This window comes from Daucus carota, chromosome 5 (assembly GCF_001625215.2).
Source record: "Daucus carota subsp. sativus chromosome 5, DH1 v3.0, whole genome shotgun sequence".
Lineage (NCBI taxonomy): Eukaryota > Viridiplantae > Streptophyta > Magnoliopsida > Apiales > Apiaceae > Daucus > Daucus carota.
Window position 1 is genome coordinate 43708704 of NC_030385.2, and position 13624 is coordinate 43722327.

At 36.0% G+C, this 13624-nt stretch overlaps 2 protein-coding genes across 3 annotated transcripts; one reads left to right on the forward strand and one right to left on the reverse strand.

Moving 5' to 3' along the window:
- Positions 1-3483: 3483 nt before the first annotated feature.
- On the reverse strand, positions 3484-6801 carry LOC108220724 (AP2-like ethylene-responsive transcription factor CRL5). The gene is made up of 9 exons (XM_017394574.2): positions 6281-6801; positions 5715-6192; positions 5539-5621; positions 5349-5357; positions 5172-5260; positions 5015-5088; positions 4874-4924; positions 4689-4765; positions 3484-4411 (listed from the first exon to the last, which is right to left on the reverse strand). The coding sequence occupies exons 1-9, from the start codon at positions 6555-6557 to the stop codon at positions 3810-3812; spliced, it is 1740 nt and encodes a 579-aa protein (XP_017250063.1). The 5' UTR covers positions 6558-6801; the 3' UTR covers positions 3484-3809.
- Positions 6802-8078: 1277 nt separating this feature from the next.
- Positions 8079-12861, forward strand: LOC108192542 (growth-regulating factor 6-like). Of its 2 annotated transcripts, XM_064094627.1 has the most exons (5): positions 8079-8243; positions 8325-8409; positions 9349-9558; positions 10893-11241; positions 11928-12861. In XM_064094627.1, the coding sequence occupies exons 2-5, from the start codon at positions 8331-8333 to the stop codon at positions 12535-12537; spliced, it is 1248 nt and encodes a 415-aa protein (XP_063950697.1). In that variant the 5' UTR covers positions 8079-8243; positions 8325-8330; the 3' UTR covers positions 12538-12861. The 2 variants fall into 2 exon arrangements, with proteins under 2 accessions (XP_063950697.1, XP_063950696.1); XM_064094626.1 differs by having other exon boundaries at positions 8079-8409.
- Positions 12862-13624: the final 763 nt, after the last annotated feature.

Below are 13624 nucleotides of genomic sequence, written 5' to 3' on the forward strand. Positions count from 1 at the left end.
ATATGAGCACCCTGATCAAATGTGCATGTATTGACATAAAAATGTGGCTAAAAATAGATTGGGGCAAGGCTATGAATTGGATTCTGACATAGGAGTATCTTTCTGTACTTTTTGGTCATCTCTTTATTTGTCCACCGATAATATGGTTGAGTAGCTGGAGCCTCTCTTTAATGAAGTTGAATATCCCTTTATGACCTGCTGTTTTTTTTAAATTCACTCATTTAATTACATTAAATAGTGGTCACACCAACCACTAATTAAAAAAATTGAAAATTAATTCGTGCCATAAAATTGCAAACACAGGCTTTAATTATAATGGACCTGCCGTTGGGTAAATGTCCAAATTAATTAAAAAGGGTCCATGCAAATTGGCCCATGCAACAAGCTGTATGTGTATTCTTCATTAATACTGCAATATCTGTTTTCTTCCCATGTTACATAATATTATGGTCATAGAAATTAAAAATCATAACTAATCAATTGATTTATCAATTCAGAATATTCAGAATCTATAAGAGATTTATCAGAATATTTTTACATAAATTAGAATGTATCGCTAAATCGGTGAATTAATAATTTAATATGCATTAGAAAATACTATCACTTACCGTATGTTATAATAATGCTTTTCTTTAAATTAGAGAAATAAGATAAAGGTATTCTGAAAAATTTGAAAGACCGCAACCGAAACCGAAACTGAAACCGAGACCGGAGGGGAGGGAGGGGTGGAAGAAGTTTGTCTGCAAGTCTGGTACAGAATTCGACATTTGACCTGCCATTAATCGTGCCACCCATGTTTGTATGATTCTATATGGTTTTACATGCAGGTACATTATGCATGTGTATAAAAAGTGTTGCTTAGTGACATTATTGGATGAATGTGTCCAATCTTTAATTCCACACTAGAGCTCTAACATGTTTTGTTCGTCAACAACCATGCAAGCCTTTGATTCTTTGTCTTTTTCCATCACTGTATGCTTCAACTGTTTGATATATCATCAATCGGACTATTAATTGTTCGAGGTACGTAGCCCAGACAATGTGTTGGGCTGCCTTACATGGGCTTGGGAACAATTTCAAAGGCCTTGTAATCATACTAAGCTTGTTGAGCAGTTGGAGAGACCGGCCCAGTAATAATTTCATGTATATTATCCTGTAAAACGCTCAAACTCCAGCTCAACTCGAATTATAGCGTTGTTGTAAACTTTCATGATTTATTGACAAATTTCTATTAATCATCGTCTTATTTTCCAAAAATATTTTCTCAATTTGTCGATTGCAAATTAATTTGATCAAAAATCTCTGATTAACTCCAAAAAAATTGATAAATTTTTTATTAATTTTGAATCTATAGATTTTTTTTGAAAGAATTGAATCGATAAATTTACCGATCAGCTTCGATTTTCAATTTCTAAAACCGAATTTATAGCCCACGGGGAGTGATTAAACTTTGTTTTACTTGATCTTACCTGTCCGGCAATTGTGTAATTATGGTTTTTTTGACTAAAACCAAAGAAACACTACTGTATATATAAAAATGCCAAATGCAAAGCCGCAGTGTTGCGATCTTTTGACCATAAAACTCTCTACTTGTTGTCTTTTTAAACAAACATATCATAGTTGTTCAATGTGCCTTTCTTTTCTCAAAGTGGACCTCCTTTTTCTCTTTCGGTTATTCATTTCAATTTTTTCCCCTCTCAAATTCTTTTAATCATGCGTTACAGTGTAATTTTTAATCTGTTTGTTTAGTGTGTCTTGGTGGACACATGCTAAATATTAAATTTATATATTTAGTTCGTTTAGATTGACGCAGTTTTTATATACGCGGATGATCCATTATTATTGAAAATAAGCTAAATTTATAAAATTTGATGTTTAGCAATGGATTTATAGACACATGATAAAAATTCCTTTTTAGTTATGCATTACGATGTTATAACAAAAATAGAAATAACTAGAGAAGCTTGTTCGGGTTTCACACGTTTATGTAATTTTCCGATCAGTGTTCTAAAGATCTCTAATATATTGAAAAATCTTAACTATTTTTTAATTTTTTTCAATCAATTCACCAACACTTATTCAAAATATTTTGAAATATCCTAAATCGATAAGATCAACCGATTAGTTAACCTGTATCTACATCTCACTAGATGATCTAGAATTCCACTTAAATGTATGGTTTATACCAGCTGCATGTCAATTACTAGTACTCGGTTAGGTAAATTTAAGTGTTCACTCAGGAGCCCATCTCCACACTACAAATTCTTGCATGCACAGTCTTTTTGGATGATTAATTCATCTTTCCTGCCAAAATTTTCCTCCTTGTCTGCTAACTCAACCTACTTTATCTTAATCTCCAAGATTTCACAACTAATACACCACATAAGTGCACCACAGAGGTGGTCTCACGTGTGACCTAATTTGATTAAGGCCACTAATCATCATTTCATCTTTCATTAGTGGCACACAAGGACATGGAATTACTTTTAGTTAATGAATCACTGGATTACTGTTTTCTTTTTTTGACATAAAATAGCAGACAAAAGTGGCAACTAATCATGACCATCTAATCTTTTAAATAAAAAGAAAGTTGGGGGATGAGAATATTTCCCACCTTTTTTTGAATAATTCAAGAGAATGTCTTTTGCCTTTAAAGAAAGCTTAATCCAAAAGATTTACAATCATTTTGTCATGCAGATTTGAGTGATGAATAGGGAAATTTTTAGTGTGGTCAAACCAAGAAAACACCCTTTTAGAGCAAGTCCAACAATTTCCTAGTTAGAGCCCCAAATATAATATAAAATATGATGTCCTAGTGATTTAGGACATGATTATGTAAGTTCAACTCCAACAATGTGTCTTATTTTCAATATATGTTTAATATTTTATTATTAAAGTCTTCCTTTCATCATTAAAACACAATATTAAGTAGAGAGAGAAAGAGAGTGGATATAAAATTTTATATTAAAATATTGGATAGGGCAAGGAGAGAGATGCCCTATTAATAGGCCTTGAAGAGGTTGTCCTAGTGATATAAGGCATCACTAGGACACTCTTGGATCAACATTTTTCATCAAGTGCCTTAAATTATAACTTAAGACAAGTTATAGGGCTTCTCTTGGACTTGCTCTTACATTATCGAGAGTGTCATTCAGCTGGTTTTGTACTTTGAGTTTAAGAATTCAAATAAAGCAGATACAATCATGAAACACATGGATCCACACAGGTGATTGATTCATTTATTTATCATCAGAAAACTTAATATAGACATTTTTATACTACAATTCATGATAGTAGAAATCAGAATCAATTAGTTGACCCGTCAATTAAAGATTTACCGGGATTTATTTCAGATTTTTTCGATAAATCAAATTTTTTTAGCCAAATCAGAATATAATCGGTAAAAGTAAAATACTTTAAAAGATTAATCTAAGATTTTTAACACTAATACAAATGCATAATCTTTGACACTCTAAATAACCATTTTAGAATTTTTGCAAATCAACAATAAAATATAATAGCATTTCTATGTAATGATCCCTCCATTAAAACCATACCCTCCATTTTTCAAGTAATTAAATAAATAGTATGGCCCCTAATGTCTTCCACTGGCCCTATTTTTAATACCTAAACACCACAAAAATTTTACTATTTTTTGTCTTCTGTTGTTCATGCAAATAAACAAGCCTTCACATGCAACTAAAACACAGAATCCCTTGCCAAGCACTAGTACAAGAAGAAAAAAAGCAGCAAGTGAGCCATTTGGAGGGCTTGGCTGAGCTGATGAAATCCAAGAACTTGAAGTTGCATTAGCAGAACAGCATTGAGGCTGTGATGACCGCGAAATTTTCAGGGCTAGCTTCTCTTGAGCTACTTAAACTAGTAACCAGGGAAGATGGTTCTGAGAAATGGTTACTATTATCAATCTTTGTTGATGTCAATGAATCATCAAACATCTGTTGCGTCGAATTCATGGCCTCGATACTGATCAAATCCTGGAGAGCCATTGAGAAAGACAAATTCTTGTAGTGCTGCTGTTGCTGCTCTTGTTCAACACTAGTATTTTGCTCAGCAAGTGATTCCAGACAATTAGGATTTTGTTCATGCTGTTGCGAAGACTGGTGCATCACCATTTTCCAATCTGAACTACTGGCATTCTTGTGATTAGCAGATTGGAAAAATTCACCTTGGCTTGAAGGTACTAACAACGGGTTTATGTACTCAACAATACCCGTGTGATTAGTTGTTTCTGAGTCATTCAGGCGCCTGGCTTGCTCTCCAGCAAGTATTGCATCGCTGGCCATGATTTTTTCAACGTCGTATCTTGTAATGTCAAAGTTTGTCACAGCACTTACCCCGCGGAACTTAATAGCAGCAATGTCATAGGCTTCAGCTGCTTCCTCTTGAGTGCCTGAACCATCAAGATTTAACCACATTGTCACCAAAGAGTCCATAAGTATAAGAAGGATCAAAGCATTCACAGTACAACTCAAATTTATAAATTAGTCCTAATTTCATTATATTACTGGATAATATAACTTGTGCTCGAATAAAGTAAAGTTTAAATTCAAGAATAAACAACCATGTCATGCATATTTTGCTATTAAGTTCTGTTTCTGAGGTACTGTAAATCAGAAGAGCAAAAGTAAATTTAACAGAGTAAAATGTGCATGTAGGGCAGGACTTACTGAATGTCCCCAGGTAGAGGTCCTTGTTTCCTGCAACCCGGCCAATTCGAGCTTGCCATCTTCCATGCTGATGATGCCTAGTAATAAAGTTTTTAACAAGAAAATGTGAAATCTCTGAATATGCATATGTTACTACTTATCAATTACTAGTACTGCAGCACTAATACATAAACCTCATCAACTACCTTGTTACTCCTCTGTACATTGAAGCTCCCCTCGAAAACCCACTGCTTTTCCTAGAAACAGAAATCAGAAAACAGACAATTAATACCTCAAAATGCTGCTAAACTAATCACTTAAAAAAAATATTCTGCCATCAGCATTACCTTCTCAGATTCGCAACATACTCCTGTCGGCTCATGCTTTTCATATCCTCGAGTTGTTGCTGGTAGCTCTCCAACTTAAAAAAATGCATAATAATTCAGTATAACTCAATCTGGTGAGAAAACAATAAACTTAAAAGATAGGTACTTAAAATCATACAGGAAAGTTAATATGGGTTTGAGATCCCCAGTACTTCAAGGCCGCGCAATCATAAGCTCTTGCAGCTTTTTCTTCCATATCATAACCCCCTAAAAAAATTACATTTTCAATGGCTTGATTAAAGATGAAAAACTAATAATTCAGCTGAGTTTTTTCACTACAAGTAAAATGGCTTACCAAGATACACTGAAAATATGCATCAACAGTTGATTTGTAAAGCAAATATTCCCCCATCATAGAAAAGCATGACAAGATATAATCAAAAGAAATGGTCAGATTAATGTGCCAAAATTGTACAAGTCAAAAGCATGAACCAAAATTGTCCAAAAAAATTGAGAAACATGCAATTTTCATTTTAAATTCTGACCTTGCCTTCCTTTCCTTGTTTGGCCTTCTTTCTGGCAACTATTATCCCACAAATGTGCTTCATATCTACCAGTCCATCTATGCCTAATCAATACATGACGTTTTACAATATGAATCACAAAATATAGCCAAAAAAAGTTACAGATAAAGATGAACAAAAGAATATTTTGAACTAACCTGGTGACACCTCTATACTGAGATGTTCTTTTCCCAAAAGTGTCAATAGTTTTGGTTTTGAGTTGTTTTGAGCCCATCTTGGCTGACCCTTTCTTTTTAGCAGGTGAGATTTCTGCTTGAGTTGTGATGCTGCTTGATTGAGAGCCAGGGCTGATGGACAAGCTCAGACACTGTAAATCTCCAAAACCCATTGACCCAACAGAGCCAGAAGCAGCTACAACAGAACCATCATTGTGAACCATGGTGCCAGTGTTCATCTCTTGGCCTGGGAAAATTTCAGAAAAAATATCTCCACCCTGGGAATCTCTGGCTTCTTGCATAGAAGCAGTTTGATACAACTGATGGCAATGCATCCCAGAATAATATTGCATCTCCTGTTGTTGTTGTTGCCTTTGAGCTTCTTGGTCTGCAGCATTTTGGTGGTAATAAACACTGTCTAAGCTGAGAGCCTTACTCTCCCTATTTTGGCTTGCACCACCTAACAAGTTCCAACAATTAGAATGTGAAAAATTGAAAATGACCATTTGAACAAACAAGATTTGAGATGAGTATACTCATTTTGTTACCTTGCAGGCTTTGTGATGTGGAGAATGGTGGTATAATACAAAGAGAACCATCTGATTTCAAAGGCATCACAGGTAAATGAGAGTGAAAAGCACCATTTTGAGCATAAGTTGAGGGAGAAGAGCCATAGAAGCTTGTTGAAACTGTGGAGGAAAGTGAAGTAGTGAAGTGATGATGGTTATGTTCAGTCTCCTTCATTTTCATGTGAGGTGAGAGAGAAAATCCCAGCCAGTTGGGACTACTAGTGTTATTATTGCCATTGTTGATCTTTCTTTTCATTGCTTAATGACTTGAAACAGAAAAACAAACAAATAATACTTCAAAGTTCAAATATATCTCAGTATTGCAGGCTTGCAGCTGTGGAATAGAGGTCAAGAAAGTAGGAATAATAAACAAAGAGAATGAACAACATCAAGAAGTGTTGGGCATAAGCCATGCATTCTTGTACAGGGATCTGTGTGGAGTATTTGATAAAGAAAGATCAAGGCCCTTCAAATGTACTCCCTCCGTCCCATCCAATTCGTTACATTGGGTTTGGGCACGGATGTTAAGAAATATGTATAAAGTAGTGGAAAAGAGAAGGAAAAGTGGGTGAAGTGGTGGGACCAATTGATTTTTAATATATAAAAGGGAGTTGGTGGAGTAAAAGTAGTGTGAAAAGGAAGAAAAAGTGAGAAAGTGGTAGGACCTATTAACTATTTTAGGAAAGTTTTGTGACGTAAAGAAATGGGTGAGACGGCCAAATAAAGAAACTGTAAAGAATCTGGTGGGACGGAGGGAGTATATTCTCACACACTTGCAGATGCAGCGACTAATAGACATATTTATAGGCAGGTCTCGAACATCTGAAACGGTTTTTTATATTTAAACGATATGATTTCTGTATTTAAATAAAATATTTTAAGTAATAATTGTATCAATCGCTTGACGGGGACTCGAGACTTGTATGTGTATGAATGTATTCAAGATTTCATGTAGCATGGACTTGAAAGAAAAAATTAAAGCAGAAAACAAACCAAGAAACAAGTCTGCCATATGTTTTGCACTGCGACTAAATGACTGACTTTTTTAACCAAAGGTGAATAGGTGTACAGTGAGGCAGGGGATTGATAGATACTACTAGCTGGGATAGATTTTCAAATCTGCCCCCATTCATCTAGTCACTTCATGCAAGACAGCTCTTTCTTCTGTATAATGCGGCTACTGCATCACCTGCAACTGCAACACTCTCTTTTATACTGTACACTATACAGTGGTACTCATCTCTTAATATTTTTTTTGTTTGTTTTTATCCCAACATACGTTTCTGATCATTAATATTTTAAATTAATATTAAATTCATCATTATATTAAAGTATTCATGAATACGAAACCAACAAAATGATTATAATTTTGTGTAACACTATTCTTTTGATGCAACCCATTTATGTTAAATCTTAAACTTTGTCCGATAAATTATCTTGGGAGATCTTGTCATGACCGTATTTTAAAATTTTTATAAAATATAATTTTATAAATTTTTTCTTCCAAAAATATCTAATATTTAAATATTTATATAAAAAAAGTTTTTAAGAAAAAAAATTATAAAATTATATTTTATATACACATTATATTGCCTAAAGAAATGAGAATGACTTGCAGGGACCAAGAAAATGTATCACAATAATAAGCCTAAAATTGTTGGTTCAGTCAATTTTCTTGGCATGACACGCATGTAGCGCATGCGTTGTGTGAACTGGAAGGACCAGGCACCCAAGCCCAATGCTGCATTTAATGTGGGTTTAAAATTATCTCTAGTTTGGTGGGTTGATTGATTGGCTAATGGAATTTGGGGTTGGATTGTTACTACCGTTTTTGCTTCACATCTTCAGACCACCAACAAGTTGTCCTAATCTCAACTATCAAGATTCATGGCTTTAAACTAGTAGTAGCACTTTCCTGTTCAAGCCAACAAACAGTACTAAGGTTTTTGTTTTTTTGCAATCTTGAAATTATACTATGTTGAAGAAGAGATCTGATTCTGGTTCTCTCTTTGGTAATGGGCAGTCTCAAATGCTCAGTTTCTCTTCCCCCAACTCTCACCCTCTAGGGATGCATCATCAAGTTGCAACTCCTCACTCTTACACTACAGGTCTCTCTCACTCTCTCTCTCTCTCTCTCTCTCTCTCCCCCCCCCCCCTCCCTCCCTCCCCCTCCTCTCTCTCCCCTTCTCTCTCCCTCTCCCTCTCTCTTCCCCCTCTCTCTCCTCGCTCCCTCCCCCCTCTCTCTCCCTCGCTCCCTCCCCCCTCTCTCTCTGTCTCCCCCCCTCGTGTGTGTAAGCAATTCAGGCTGTGTGTTGTATTGAACGGGTAGAAACCTGATGTTTTTGCTATGTTTCTTGATATGGGTTACTGGCTATTTGCACTTATGGTTTTAAGGATTTGAGTATGTTCTAGTGAAGGACTTTAGAGATTTGTTTAGTTTAGTTTGTTATTTGGGTTATGTTTTTAAGTATTGTGATTGTGAATGCCTTCCATACATACTTATCCAAGTGTTTGTGTTTATGTATAAACCTTTGTTTAAAATACAGGCTTCAAATTCTTCACACCCATCTCTTATATGAGACAATGGTTTAGGTAATATAGTGTTGAATTGGCAATTTGTAGAGTGTAATATGGTGTCGATTTGGTGATTTGTAGAGCGTAATATAGTGTCGATTTGGCGATTTTATATAGCTTTTAAGCTCAGCTGGTTTGCCAAAATCAAATGACCTGGTGTAAATTATTGTCATTTAAAAGTTAAAAAAAAGAACTGTTATTCCTCTCTTTTGGTGTAAAGTGTGAGGTTTTGGCTGTGTATCAATATTGTTCATGATTGTGTAGTACAAAAAGAAAAAAATTATAACAAGAATGACTAGAGCTATTGGAAAAGGCATATGACACTTGTTTCATCGTTGATTTATTCTGATTCTGATTATGTTCCTCTATGTCATTCTTAGTGTTTAGATTTCTTATCAAATATGTCAGTCAGCACTTGCAGAGGTTTATGTTCCAACTGAAAACTGATACTATTTGGGAACTATTTATTTCAGGCCCTGTCTCTGGAGGCTTGTATGGTGGAATATCAACAGGGGTTAAGGGGCCATTTACTCCATCACAATGGATGGAGCTAGAACACCAAGCCTTAATCTACAAGTACATGACTGCAAATTATCCTGTGCCTTCTAACCTCCTCAACCCCATTAAGAAAGCAATGGAATCTGCTCGGTTCTCCAGTTCTTTGGGCGCAAATCTTAGACCAGGTAAATTTGCATTGTGGTCTCATATTACCTCCATTTTGTCATTTATATGCACAGCAGTTTTCTACCTTCACTTTGTTATGTAGTTGGTCCGATGTGGCAATTCGCCAGTTTGCTTGTTTCTCTTATTTTCTTGAACAATACCCACCATAAAATCAAGAAAACGGGTTCCTTGTCTCCAATCTTCTCCGCAGGAGTCATGTTAAAAAAAGATATTGATTTTTTAGAATTCACTTAGAGAAATGTATTTTTAGAAAAGACGCCATCATCAGCCCTTTCCAGAGAAATGCTTGTGAGGTGCTTATAGCCCTTCTGAGACACATAGTTCTGAGAACAGTGACGACCACCTTCCTATCAGACCTTAGTCCAACAATTTAGTAACTACCCCCAGTTCACTCCACAACTCCTAACTCCACTCGTCTGTTTATTGCATCAATGGCAACATCTAAATTAATTTTAATGGTACCTGCTGCCGGAAATGTGCAGCAAACTACCCCATTGCCAGCAACTCCTGACTTGAAGCTACCATGCCGAATATTAGCATCTTGGAACTCATGGAGAAACAATAGAGCAATAGATTTGACCGGATTGCTGAGAGCACTTCACTGTTCCATAACTTATGACTGTGTTGGCCTCCCACACTTTGGGAGAGACTCTGAAATATGAAATAAACCCACTGCTCCCATTCGTTGACATTAACCTCAACATTGGCAGCTTTCTAATACTCCTTTGCAAACTTGCAGTGCAGTCTACAAAGATATGCATGTTATGCTTTACAACTGCTTTACACAGGACATATTTATTCTCTATGAGAATACCTTTAAGGAATAGGTGCTCTCAAGTAGGGAGAAGATTGTTAAAAAAATTTACTTTTAAGGGTGTATTACTGCTTTGCACATTACACACTTTATGTAGAATTTCAACTTTCAAGATTTGATTATGAACAAACATTAAGGAACTATCGGGCTTCCTGCACTAAATCTACCTTTATAGTCTTCCTATAGTTACACTAATGAAACATTAGTGCTAACCTTTAGTAAGATAACTACCTGAATGCCACATTGAAAGCAAAATGGATCTGATTATATTGCATCAGCAATTCAAAGAAAAATAAAAGCTTCAGACCCTAAAATAATAAGACTATTCGCACTGAATTTTAGTGCATAAAAATCATTGATCCAAGTGAAGAAAAGCGAATCGAAATTTCTGATGTTATAATTAAGCATAAATCCAAATTCTCACACATGATATAGATTTTATGCATTTTTAATACTGATTTCAGGTCATGTGACCACATGCATATATCTTAATTGATTGCGTTCATGTTCATCAAACAGTTGAATGGGGTGCTTTTCATCTGGGATTTCCTAACAATGCTGATCCTGATCTTGGGAGATGTCGTCGGACAGATGGGAAAAAATGGCGCTGCTCACGAGAGGCTGTCGCTGATCGAAAATATTGTGATCGACACACAAAAAGATCCCGTTCAAGAAAGCCTGTGGAAGGTCAAACTGGCCATAACGTCTCTGGAACCACCAATACCACCACAAAGAGTCCGCCTATGTCTTCTTCCACATCAGCTGCCTTGGTGGTTCCAGCTAGCGATACATTTAACAATTTTGGTCTCTCAGGAAACCGATTGCAACAAGGCACACCCAATCCCACCACATCCCCTCACCCTAAAAGGTAAATACAGTTCTTGCAATTATTTTTTCTGTTGTATTTTGCTATTTGCTTGTAGATTAACATTCACTCTCTAGACTTAGCTTTACCTATATAAGCAACATAATCGAAACTTATGTTACTCAGACTCTTTGGTTTCTGGCTTCTGCATTTGTGTCGACTCCTTGCCTCCTTGGACACGATACTCATTTCATGTTATATTCACTTTGACCAACTGAAAGACCATATAATGAGATGTACTTGTGATGCAGAAAATAAAAGAGAAAGAGAGAAGATCCCTTGGTATTATCCTAAAATTGGTGTTGATAATAGAAGTCCAACATAATTAGTTTCAAGAAAAACTAGTACCTGTAATCTGCTATTTTAAAAAATCATGTATACTATGAGTATCATGTCTAATATCTGATAAGATATTGTATCCTTATAATGAGGTATCTATCAACAAATTGCGCGGAGTCTCTGTACATGTATCAGAAAATAGGTTATTTTCTCGTTTGGCCGGAATCCAATAGTCAGATATGAATGTGTTCATACCTGAGTCTAAGCAACTTAGGCTTAAACTACATATTAGCAATAATTTGTGTTCATATTTCAATTTGCAGCATTGCTTCACACTAAAACTTACATGAATATTAGTTCTTTTTGCTAGTCTTCTCAGTTGTCAGACCTGAATAATTTTCTTCAAGCAGGAGATCTGTTAATATCCATGAGGAAGTGAAAGAGATGGAAGGGCTTCCCATGAAACGTCCAGTCAATACTCTGAATGAAAGTGGGTTCTTAAATATTAAACATATTCCATATCAAGAGTCTTCTACAATGGACTTTGGACTTCAATGCTCCGACTCGATGCTAAACCCATTCCAGAAAGCTCCTTCATTGATCAAAGGCAAAAGCTATAGGTCTTCTGCAGAGCTTGATAAAGACAAATATAGATCAGAGCATTCACTTGGACAGTTCATGGGTGACTGGATGAAATGCCAGTCTGAGCCCCAAGCTATCCCGTGGCCTGAGACTGATGCCCAACTAGACAGGACCAGACTCTCCATATCATTACCAGTAGGTGCTGCAGATTTCATATCATCAACTTCATCTCTTACCAATGAAAACCTTGTATGTTCACCCATAAGATTATCGTGCAATCTTGGCTCTGCTCATGCGGGTTCTGAAATGAATACATTCATCAAAGATACGAACCAAAGACATGCAAATTGGGGTACTTCTGCGGGTGGACCACTCGGGGAAGTTTTGCATAGTTCCAATAATAGTGCAAGTGATTCCCAGAACTCCATCAGTCCTTAATCTCATGGGTGGGAACTGGGACAGCAGCGGGTCGATTGCTTTCTAATAGCAGTGCTGGGATCATTCCTAAAAAAGAGTCGATCTTCTCCAGCTTCAATAACATCAGTTCCCAACCCTCTTGTAACACCTTGATCCTCTAACCTGGAGATCTTCAAACTACGTGGCGCATGCAAGCTTTTATGTCAATGCTGGGAAACGTCTGACTTGTTATCTTACTGAATTAGAGTTCACAATTAAGCTATGAAGTACTTATTTGAATCTGCTGTATCTTTTCTTTATGTGTTGTGACTTTGACTTGCGTTAGTAATATAGTGTTTTTGTTCATTTGTTTCTGTTTTTCAAACACCCATTTGGCGTATCTTATTTTTCAGAAACAAGTAAATTTTTTAAGAAAATAGTAGTATGTAAATGAGAATTGTTTTTCCTTGAACATAGGTATTTTTTTTTTTTTTTGACAAAATGCAAATTCACTCCATTAAATTAAAACAAGTCTAGTCGGGACAGATCCCCAACTGACAATGCAATCAGGTTAATAAACAATAAAACGAGCTAAACAAATAGCCGCATTGTTTCCAGACTGCTTAACACAATGAATCCAATGATTCTTGAAATTGAAAATGAATACAAAGGCTTCTCGAGTAATCCAACCTACATCAATCCCGAAAATGGTAGCTTCACAATTGACCTTCACAATAGTTCCATGGCTGTTGCGGTATTCAGACGACTCAGTTGCAAAAACTAAGCAATGAGGAACAAGAATCCTCGAATAATGAACAACTATAATTTGTGAAAGGTGAGCACATGCGATCACCACCGTTCCAAGCATACCCCAGCTATCTACATTCCGGGAGCCAGCTATAGACATGCCGAAAGTATTAATGATGCGATAAACCAGATCTCCCAAAACTCCATCCCAATCATTCTCATTGATAATGCAGGAAGACATAACAACCACAAATATAACACCCAAAAATTGGGTACTAAATCAACACACGCCAAAAGGCGAGACGGAAAAACACAATCGGACCTTTGATTTCAAAAGATCTGATTTATTCAGAAAACAATCAAGTCCAAGCTCAAATCCGAA